The sequence below is a fragment of the Sinocyclocheilus anshuiensis genome, unplaced genomic scaffold, assembly GCF_001515605.1.
Source record: "Sinocyclocheilus anshuiensis isolate Anshui unplaced genomic scaffold, SAMN03320099.WGS_v1.1 scaffold2430, whole genome shotgun sequence".
NCBI classification, from domain to species: domain Eukaryota; kingdom Metazoa; phylum Chordata; class Actinopteri; order Cypriniformes; family Cyprinidae; genus Sinocyclocheilus; species Sinocyclocheilus anshuiensis.
Window position 1 is genome coordinate 201259 of NW_015556097.1, and position 11964 is coordinate 213222.

The following is an 11964-nucleotide window of genomic DNA, read 5'->3' on the forward strand; positions in this document are numbered from 1 at the left end:
AAATACTAACATTTGTTTCCCGGGGATTAATTTTACATCCGAAAAATGCAGCAAACAACAGAACATGAGGATTCACATGGTCATATCATATCATGCACCTGCAGCGCTTCTGCCAGCGGAGAAAAACATAATAAAGCTAGGCTATATATAAAACGAATAAATAGGCCTATACAAGAAACATATTTTTTTACTTAAATTATAAATTAAGAAAATGAAAGACAATTAGCCTAGTATGCAGAGTTTCGGTTCATTTTTGTGCTGCACGAAAGGAAACACGGCAGAAAGCAGCATCCTATTTTTCTTTAGGCTTATTTTACAAAAGCACAAAGATTTGTTTTTATTGTGAATGTACACAAATAAAGGCAAACCTTTTACAATTTCGATTATCTTTAGAAGGAACTGTTAGAAGGGAAAAAAATTCAAGTGATTGCGCCGGCGCCGCATGCAAGCACAGTTAAGCATTGCTACCTTGACAATGCAGCCTGTTCATTATCATAATACAGTCAGTCAAGCATATGGAAAAAAAATATGTAGGCTAGTAAAATCTGTTCCGTTAAGGTTAAGTGTTATCACTGTACCGCCGTGATGTTATGCAAAACATGTTGTTTTACATGGATATTGGAACGCCAGTGAAGTAGCCTAGGCTACATAATAAATAATAATTTGCCATTCAAATACTGTTTCGCATCGGCATTAGGCCTATTTCTGAATGAAATAATAAAATGCGACATACGCGACTTGTTTTTTTTCCCCTAATAAAACATTTTTTTTTAATACGCGTAGCGTATTTTAACCATGCAGCAAACCGTTTTAAATATTTTGATAAATTACTGAAAAAATAAATAATTAAATTACTTTTTAAATCGTTTAACTGATTGTATTAATCTGTCAAAATTCTTACCGTCGGTTAACCGGTTAAAATGAACATCCCTAGTCTGGCCAGAGGAGAGCTGGCCCCCCGACTGAGCCTGGTTTCTCCCAAGGTTTTTTCTCCATTCTGTCACCGATGGAGTTTTGGTTCCTTGCCGCTGTCGCCTCTGGCTTGCTTAGTTGGGGACACTTCATTTCCAGCGATATCGTTGACTTGATTGCACAGATACTATTTAAACTGAGCTGGATGTTGACATCACTGAATTCAATGATGAACTGCCTTTAACTGAAAAATTAGTGTTTACTATTGTCACTTTGCATTATTGACACACTATTTTCCTAATTAACACTGTAAAGCTGCTTTGACACAATCTGTGTTGTTAAAAGCGCTATATAAATAAAGGTGACTTGACTCGACAGCAAAAATATGTAGTTTATCTGTGTTCTTCAAAGCCACCTCAGGTATTTTCATAATTATGTATATTTATAATCCACTGCTTATCGACATAGCCTTTTTTACAGTACAGAATATATTTTCTGCCTCATTCTGTGATAAGAAGCCACATCAGATCACAAAAGGAAGTTATTTCAAACACTCGACTGATGTTGCAGAGTAAAAACTTGTTATAATGTTCGCTTTTGACATCAGGTTTAAAAACGCTTCTCATTACAAGGGAAGATGTTCGCCGCGTGTTGCTTTTTCAAATGCACGTTATAAGCGGGAGGCATTTGCTCATCTCAGCAAACACACAAATAGTGCCAATCTGGAGAGAAAATAAAACACACGGAAATTATTTAAATGCAAAAATGAAATAATGACTACTGTACAGTTCTCACTTAAGAAATCATTCAGACGGCGGGAGTGGAAGCAGGATTTTGCAATGCTGTCGAATTGCAGTCTCTTTTTAATGACAGGCCTTACGCATTTGTCAATCTTCCCTGCTTGCTATTTGGGAAATGAACCCAGCACTCTTACTGGTTGAACTCTTCTTCTGCTGTTGTTTGATTTGAGTACTGCGCGTGGACAGAGGCGTCAGCAGGTTTTTGCATAGAGTTACACATTGTACCAGCGTACTTTGAGGTCAAAATGCATACAGGTTGGCAGGTCTGCCATCTCGGTCTTGAGTTGGAGCGTCAATTGCAAACATTGCAATCGTGTTTTAAAATCCAACAACGAGCAGCATGAAACCATTTAAAGAGGTGCATTCAGCGGGATATGAAACAGCCAACAAGTATAATGATCCCAAACGTAACTACGGCGTGCTCTCTTCATTTTATCAAATGATGAGAATCACATCTATTCATTTTACAATCCTGCTACTAGCCTTTTATTTAGATTAAAAACCCCTTTAATTCGGGTGAGGAAGCTGGTGTTTTGAGTGGCATTTGCACATCCTGTCATGACTGTATGCCACTGCAATAGATGCATTTTGCAGTATTAAGGTTAATGATCATTCGATTAATTGATTGTTAATTTAAACGATGATCGATCATGGGAATGATTGAAAATTGACATCTCTAGGCTGGACACAGGCATTTAATATGCTAAGACTACTAAGTTAAATGCTAGTGTAATTGTTAGATAACATACTCACCGTCATCAATGAGTGATGCTGATCTCTCTCGGTCTCGGTCTCGCTGTCTCTCTCTCTCTCGTTCGTGTGGTGAATCTGGGCTTGGCTCTCGAGGAAGATGCATGCCTGTCTCGTAATCGAATCCGATTCTCTCTGCCTGTCTGCGAGCTTGCCGTAAAACAGCAGCACCTGCTTCTCGCAAGCGTAGCGCAGCACGGTAGAAAACTGTGTCTTTGGCGTTGTACTTCAAACAGTTGTTGACGATCAACAGAAAGTCGCCCTCGAAAGCTTCGAAGCTGAGATAGCGATGCGACTCTAAACACTTCCACATGGTCTGGAAATCCATTGGGCGCTCGATGTGGTCCAGGTAATCTGGGACCTGGGGAAGACACAACACAACCACACTCACAGTAAGGGTTATATCTGAAGTATTCAGAGAACTTCATAACAGATGACAACTCTGGCGTCAGAGCAAAAACAGCTTCACATTATGTAACGCAGAAAACAAAAAAACAAAAGACAAAAAGCAGTAGAATTACTATGCAATGAAGATTTCCAACTCATGGATGAACCACCTTCATCAGGCTATTGATTGAATGCTTATAATTTAGCACCATTCCAGCAACCACAGCTATATTCACGGCGAGAAAAAAGTGGAAAATAGAAAAAAATTTAAAAAAAAAAAAATCGAAAATGTTTTTAAAGAAAAAAAAATTAAGAAAAACAAGAAAAACTAAAGCTGGACTTTTTTTATAACAATTAACTGAAAAGTAAAATACCCTAGAGGAGTTCGAGACACCTCTGTAAGGGCTGTGTGTGTGTGTGTGTGTGTGTGTGTACCTCACTTAAAGGTACAGGCTCAGTGAAGAAGTTATTGGTGTCCCGCTCTTGCAGTTGTTCCAGTGCGTTTCGCAAAAACACCAGGAACGGAGTCAACTGCATCTCTAATGCCACCTCCTGCATTTTGATCTGAACAAACACAGAAATATAAAACAACACCAAATGCAAGTGAAATTATACAACAAATATACAAAAATGAGTCATTCCCTCACTGATCAACGACTAACTTTAAGCTCTAGTAGGCATCCTCTTCATTTCTTGCCATTGTAAAAATAAAACATGAACATTAACTGTTGTTTGCAACCCATTTTACATGCACAATTTGAGGTATTTATGAGAGAAACAGGATATTTATCAAAAATAAATGCAGGACAGGACTTTATTTCATCCACTGAGAATTAATTGGGCGATGAAAAAAAAAAACCATCAGAATGGAGTCAGACAAAACGTGAATTCACTAAAATGCCTGCACATCTATTTGACTATTGGATAACAGTAAGACCAGCGACTGGTTGCAAGAAAGGTTCTCTTGACTTCAAGAGTTTGTTGCAACTGGATGTCAGGGGGGCTCAATTTTAATTTAATGCTGACTTATGGTCTTTTTTTGGGGGGCTGAAAACTGCTTGACCAAAGCATTTTCAAGTGTCTGGTTCATAGAATGAAACCACATACTTTCTCACTTTTAAGGATGATGTCTAACACCGTGTCCCAACTACACACGACGAGGCGACACATGATAAAAGGTATCTTTTCCATGTTAATCAGAGGTTTTGTCCTAACTAGCCGTGACACGCAAAATTTCTATTTTAGAAACAGTTTCTATTTCCGCGATGTTGCGGCTGGAACAACATACAAACTATAGTACAGTAGATAATCTCACGTACTGATTATGTGCTTTATTCAATGTTAAAAGTGTCTAATAGGAGTTTAAATATCATTTTGTGTGACCTTATAGCCATACTGAAAGCAACAACAGACAGTTTACCTCAGATTAAATAATATACACTGCAAAATTACAACTGCAATAAATAATGTTATGTGATTAATGTTTTAAATACATTTATGAATATACAAATAAGAAATGTTGGGGGGGAAATGCATACTTTTCAACATAATAAACCACCAGTAGGTGGCGGTAAGTCACTTAATGAGTGAGTCATTCATTCAACCGATTCGTTCAAAACGCTGAATCATTCAGGAACAAAACACCGCCGAGTGTTGCTTGGAGATTGTTCCTTGTTTGGAACTATTTTCGTTGGTGAAACAGAACAAAACAGTAAATATTGTGTCTAAAATGTAAGTAACTTAACTACTTGACTAACTAGCTTTAATTGTTTATTTACTTAATGTAAATTAATGTAATTGTTAAATTAAAATCAGAAGTATAATTTTTTCGTTTCGACGCTTCGCTGGTTATTTTTCATTATTTTAATTTTTAGTTTTAATCAGGATGTTTGGATGAAAAACAATCTTCGGTCTGTCCAATGATTGCAAACGGTCATTGTTCCGTCAGACTGAAGATATTTTAGCGGTAATGAGACCAAACATATTTAAGACCCATCAACCTGAATTTAAGACACTTTAAGACTTTTTAAGGCCTTTTATTAGGAAAACATTATTTACGACTTTTTAAGGCCTTTTATTAAGAAAACATTATTTAAGACTTTTTAAGGACCCGCGGACACCCTGAATAAACCATGCTTAATGGATAAAGGGATTCGGCAGAGAGAACATGTTGGAGGATCTTCCCCTAGTATGAAAAACTTGTGTCGTCGTGTGTAGTTAGGACACGGTGACAGAGTCTTACGGTCTCTCTCTTGAGCTTCTCTCTCTTGCGGATGAGCTCCACCAGCAGTCGGGCTCGTTCCAGGTCGTGCCGGAGTCTCTGCCACGCTTTTAGCTGCTCCTTCAACACCGAGTGCTTCTCCTGGCCGTCCCTCTGTTCAAACACACAAACACAGCGTCAGTGAGAAGCTCCTGCTCGTGTTCTCCCGGCGATCTCGTGTACGCACCGTGGCGGGGAGCGGCTCAGTGTTGCGCTGGGACTGCAGATGCGTCTGGAGACGCCGCAGGAGAGGAACGCCGTTGCGGCTCTGTCTCTTCAGCGTCCAGTAGCTGTGCAGCCTCTGCATGAACTGACCCTTCCTCTGCACCGTCAGGTTACTGGTGATCTTACTCAACCTGAAGCACAAGACATGACACTAAAGCTTCTGGAGTGCTCTGCACATTTCATCTGACCATTGCATTTCCTTAAGAACCATTGAACGTTTGAAATTACACTGCCGTTCAAACATTTGGGATCAGTAACATTTGTATTATTATTAATCAAGTTTCTTATGCTCATCAAGGCTGTATCTGTTTGATAAAAAATACAGGAAAAAAATGTATTTTGTGAAATATTATTGCAATTTAAAATAACAGTTTCTATTTTAATATAATTTAAAATATAACTTATTCCTGAAGCAAAGCTGTATTTCCAGCATCATTACTCCAGTCTTCAGTGTCACATGATCTTCAGAAATCATTCTAATATGCTGATTTATTATCAGTGCTGGAAACTGTTGTGCTGCTTCATATTTTTGGGACCTGTGATACTTTTTTCCAGATTCTTTGATAAATAAAAAGTAAAAAAAAAGTGTTTTTTTTCTAAATAGAAATGTTGTTACAATATGCACTACTATTCAAAAGTTTGGGGTCAGGCATTTTTTCTCTCTTTTTTTATTTTGAATAATTGTTCTTTTAAACGTTTTATTTATCAAAGAATCAAAGCAAAAACTATCAGAGGTTACAAAAAAATATTAAGCAGCACAACAGTTTCCAGGACTGATAATAAATCAGCATATTAGAATGATTTCTGAAGATCATGTGACACTGAAGACTGGAGTAATGATGCTGAAAATTCTGAGCTGTGTTACAGATATATTAAAACAGGAAACCGATATTATAAATCGCCATAATATTTCACAATATTATTATTTATTTTGTCTGTATTTTTGATCAAATACATAGAGCCTTGATGAACATTTATTTCACTTGAAATAAATAGGGGCCTTCAGTGTCATTACTCAAAGTTATAGTAACATTACATTATAGGGGTAATTTATTAATATGTGACCCTGGACCACAAAACCAGTCATAAGGGTCAATTTTGATTTACGGTAGGAAATTTACAAAATATCTTCATGGAACATGATCTTTACTTAATATCCTAATGATTTTGGGCATAAAAGAAAAATGTATAATTTTGACCCATTCAATGTATTGTTGGCTGTTGCTACAAATATACCCCAGCGACTTAAAGACTGCTTTTGTGCTCCAGGGTCACATATTATTTTGGGATCAAAGCAGATATCGTGCATACTTGTGCGGTGGAATACACGGCACTGACACCACCGGTGCGGCCGCTCTCCTCTCGGCCAGGATCTTTCTGGCCCTCTTCATCTTCAGCCGTGACTTTGCTTTGGCCCTCTTGGCGCGCTCTGAGCTCCAGCCCTTCCCGTCTTCCTCGCCTCCTGCCACATCCTCCTCATCCTCCGCCTCGCCCTCGCTGTGGGAGGAGCCTACACTGGCCCCTCCCACCCCCCCCAGTGGTCGGGCGGAGCCTGGCGGCGTGTGGATGTCACAGTAGGCTGTTTTGCGCACGCTAAATGAAGTCCCGTTAGCGCCGGTCTCGCGCACAGGCTCCATCTTCATGTAGAGGCCTGCCTGCTGAGCGCAGGTGACGTGCCAAGGCAAGATTTTACATTTTTGCAAAATAACTCAAACACACAAACTAGGGATGCACTAATTCTATTTGGCAGCAGGGCTGGGTTAACAATATCGATTTCCTGAGCGATCTTCATGTTGATGATGTGATATCGATTCTAAAATCCCAAGATCGACCTTTCAGTCTATGCTGCTTTTTGTTGATGCATCACAACGTCACTAAACATTTTTTTGTAATAAGGAAAGAAACAACGCTTTTAAACTGACAATTTTATCATAAAACCTCAAGCAATAAATGCTGTTTTAATGTGGCGTGACAGATCGCTGTAGCGTCTCAGTTTAAGCGGCACATGAACCGACCATCTTTTCCTCTTTACTATTTGTTACAACACAAAATAAACATGAACAAAGGCATGTTGAAAGAAACAGAACAACTTACTAAAATGCATCATGTCTCATGTAATCGATCAAATCAGTGGAAACATGTAAATAAAACAATAATGTCACATAACGTCACATTTACCTCAGGAAAAACATTCAATGTCCATAGCATATCAATGTCAATAACTCTAGAAAGGAGCATTTTGCTAAATATATGCACTATATCACATATTCTTTACATTTTTTACTTTAGCTGTTAGTGTCTTCATTATTGAATGCATGTTTGAATAAATTTGTCATGAAAGTAGTTTAAGACAGCTACCATTTAAATGTTTATATTTCAGCAATGAATTGGAAAAGAAACACTTACATCATTATAAAAGTTGCTATGTGCAGTTTAAATGTTTGCATTAAACTAAGGTTTTTTTTATTGTTTAATTTGATACAGTATATCTAAAAATACATAGCCTAGTAATGTAATAGTTTGTTATGCATAGGGATGTAACGATGACCAGTTTGATGATAAATCATAATAAAATTCCCCATGGTTAGTATTACCGTTTCATATTTTAATTATCATTATAACAGTATTCGATTACCGCGATTTGAACAGCCGAGGATAAATAAACACTGTCCAGCATAAAGCAGAGTTTTCAGTAACAGCACAGCAGCAGAGTAGTTGCGTTTTGCGTGAAAACATGGCGTAAAGCTGGGAGGTTTAAAAGAGTGCTAAGGGAATTATACAAATGAATATATGCATGAGTTAATTATATGAATGTACCTCTGAAGTTTCTGACTGTCTTCAGAAAAGATTCGATGGCACTTTGTTTTCATCTTCGCTCCATGTAATACCTAATAAAGTAGTGTTTTAATCACAATGCTGGTTAACTGGGAAACAGCTGTAATTCTGCTGCTCCATCAGCGCCACCTGCTGTCAGACAGTGGATCTACAGAGACTCACATTCAGTCTGTGTGCAGTTTCTGTCTGGCATTTTACTTTCACTTTCGAATTAGTGGCAATTTGGTGTCAATTGATTGAATTGACAACAACAAAACCGTGACACTGTGTCGTATCGAACCGAACCGTTACACCACTAAAATACATATAATCATTTATTAATCATTTTGACTTAACCCTTTTTTATTTAAAGGCCGAAATGTGAGATTTACCATTTTATGAAACTTTTTCAAAGCTTTATTGGAACTTTTTGTACATGCTATTAGATAAACTGCCTGTCATGTTATTTAAAATCCAGACATTATTGGTAATGTAGAAATGTTGTTTTAGTGTTTATGCAAACAAAAAGTAATTTTATTTATTGTTGTTTGTTTTAAATACAAAACTTTTAACCGTGATAATTTTGGTCACTATAACCGCGATAAGAAATGTTCATACCGTCACATCTCTAGTTACGTTTAAACTTTGATATTACAGTAATGCACCAACTGACAGGGTTTGCTCTGAAGTTTACGGATTTAGCTTTTCCTTAAGAAAAGCTGACATGTACTGTAACTGATATCCAAATGAATCGAGATCAAATCAAATCAAGAGTGTGTGAATCGGAACCTAAAAGTGAAATCTAACCAAACCGAAACAGTTAAAGGGTTAGTTCACCCAAAAATGAAAATTCTGTCATTAATTACTCACACTCATGTCGTTTCAAACCCGTAAGACCTTCGTTCATCTTCAGAACACAAATTAAGAAATGTTTGATGAAATCTGAGAGCTCTCTGACCCTCCATAGACAGCAAGGGTACTACCACGATCAAGGCTCAGAAACATAGCAAAGAGATCGGTAAAATAATCCATGTGACATCAGGGGTTCAACCGTAATATTACGAAGCTACGAGAATACTTTTTGTGTGCATGGATACGTTGTGGCGCAGCTGACACAGAACAACATACGCTGTTTGCGTTCAGTGGATACTCTCCAAAATGGCGTCAGGGTGACGCGGAAGAGATAATTTTTTTTTTTTAATCTCTTTATTTAAATTTTCTTGAAACAACACACACAATGTCACAAAATAGCTACTATACAGGAAAAATACGACATCGAGCACCTTTAGCTGTAACACTGTACAATACATGACTTTTGAGCCAAGAACATTAAAGCTTTATTTTAGAACCCCCCACCCAAAAAAAAGGAGTAAAGGTTACTTCAAGTGCTTTAAAATCAGGAGTACATGAGCAACAGCGTGTTAATATACAATCTTTTATCCTGATGGACGGCAACAACAGCTATCCAAATAGTGTATATTCAGACAGTTTGATTAAAAGAGATGTAATCCAATATATTCAGTCTGCCTGTAAGAACAGTCTTATTGGTTTCCAGATCTTGATGAAAATGGATAATTTATCTTTTAATATATATCTCAGTTCTTCCAAATGTAACATATTTCCCAGTTCCCTTGCCCACATCCTAAAATAAATTTTTTTTGCAAGAAACTATGTTACCATTGATATTTTTGACTTCAATTTTGACGAGACTGTTAAGCAGAGCTGTTAATGAAGTCTTATAACAAGAAGCTTCTTCAATTGCTAACCATTCTGGCATGTCACCTAACTCCACTAAACCAACCTTCCTCCACCACGCTAAAGTATTTAAGTTAGCTGCCCAATAATAATATTTAAAATTGGGAAGCCCAAACCCTCCTTGATCTTTAGATTTGTTTAGATGTTTCTTGTTAATCCTAGCCATCTTGTTGTCCCAAATGAAGCTGCTTATAATAGATTCTAGCTGTTTAAAATAATTAAGGGGAATAAAGAAAGGAATAGATTGAAATACAGTGGGTACGGAAAGTATTCAGACCCCCTTCAATTTTTCACTCTTTGTTATATTGCAGCCATTTGCTTCAATATGGGGTGCTGTGTGTACATTAATGAGGAAAAAAAATTAACTTAAATGATTTTAGCAAATGGCTGCAATATAACAAAGAGTGAAAAATTTAAGGGGGTCTGAATACTTTCCGTACCCACTGCATATACAAAAATCTTGGAAGTACCACCATTTTTATAGCGTTAATCCTGCCTACCATGGACATAGGGAATGTCTTCCAAAAAATTATATCATCTTTAAGCTGATCAATTTTCTTTTTCCAATTCAATTTTAATAACATTTCAGGTTTTTTGGTGATTATTACACCCAAATATTTAAAGGAGAGATTTGCAATTTTAAATTTGGTGCTAGTTAAATATTTTTTATTTAAATCATCAGAGACTGGCATTAATTCACTTTTTTCCCAATTTATTGTGAATCCAGAAAGACTGCCACATTTTTCAATAAGCTCAAGTAATGGTGGAATAGACATTTTAGGGTTGGAAACATACAAGAGAATATCATCCGCATACAACGAAAGATGTTGGGGTCTGCCCTCTATCACTATAGGTGCTATGTTAGGATGGTGTCTAATACTGGCTGCTAATGTTTCCATTGAGATATCGAACAAAAAAGGAGACAAAGGGCATCCCTGACGTGTACCTCGAGATAACTGAAATGGATTTTAAATGTTTTGGTTGGTAGTAACAGAAGCTACTGGATGTGCATAAATTATTTCAATCCATTTAATAAATTCTGAACCGAATCCAAATTTCTTTAGAACAGCAATCATGTATTTCCACTCTAATTGGTCGAAGGCTCGTTGAGCATCTAATGAGATAACATGTCTTTATGTTTTTCTTGTTATAAATTATGTTAAAGAGCCGTCTCAAATTAAAATATGTATGTCTCTTTGGCATAAAACCAGTCTGGTCCTGATGAATTATAGAACAGATGTACTTTTTCAATCTATTCGCAAGAATTTTAGTTATAATCTTAGATTCAGTGGAAATGAGAGAGATCGGGTGATAGGAAGACATCTGCAGCTTGTCCCGCCCCGGTTTTGGAATTAATACTATACTTGCTTCATACATTGTTGGTGGAAATTTATTTTGTGTTGTTGCACTTTTAATCAATCTTTGAATTTTAGGTAAAAGATTATTCCTGAATTTGTTATAGAATTCAGCACTAAAGCCGTCCGGACCCGCGGATTTGTTATTAGGTAACTGTTCTATTACTTCATTTATTTCTTCTAGTGTAATTTCTTTATCTAAGGATTGTTTTGCATCAGTGCTAAGAATGGGAAGATCCAATTGAGAAAAAAATTATTCTATTGCCTCTTGGCTTGTTTTACATTTTGATTCATAGCAGGGTTCCCACTCTTTCATGAACACCAGATTCAAGGACTTTCAAGGACTTTTTAAAGCACCATTTATTTTATATCAAGCACCTATCAAATTCACACCCCAGCATATGTAGTGTCATGAAAGACCTTACATTACTTAACATTTCACTACTTACACTTAACATTTACATGAAACATTTCAGAGTAATAATGTTTTGAATGTGTAGGTTTCATAAATTTATACCGTTTTTAGCAGTTGTGTTCAAAGGAATTTAATGAAATCCATTGAAGTCAGTACTGGTAATATTCAAATACAATTTGAACATTTGAATAAAAAAACTTGTACAAGATTTAAATTTGAAAGAATTTCTCAATTTTTAAATTAATAAAAAGTGGTGAAATGTTGAAATAACATGGTAAAACCTGTTAACAT

The 11964-nt window shown here is 36.6% G+C and overlaps 1 protein-coding gene across 1 annotated transcript in view; it reads right to left on the reverse strand.

Moving 5' to 3' along the window:
• LOC107676209 (peregrin-like) overlaps nucleotides 1-7004 on the reverse strand; it is a 23968-nt gene extending 16964 nt beyond the window's left edge. Inside the window, exons 1-5 of the mRNA XM_016470714.1 lie at nucleotides 6646-7004; nucleotides 5297-5465; nucleotides 5092-5223; nucleotides 3285-3413; nucleotides 2466-2823 (exon numbers count right to left, since the gene is read on the reverse strand). Of these exons, the coding sequence (XP_016326200.1) occupies nucleotides 2466-2823; nucleotides 3285-3413; nucleotides 5092-5223; nucleotides 5297-5465; nucleotides 6646-6977 (1120 nt within the window). The 5' untranslated portion in view covers nucleotides 6978-7004. The remainder of the gene's footprint in view (nucleotides 1-2465; nucleotides 2824-3284; nucleotides 3414-5091; nucleotides 5224-5296; nucleotides 5466-6645) is intronic.
• Nucleotides 7005-11964: the final 4960 nt, after the last annotated feature.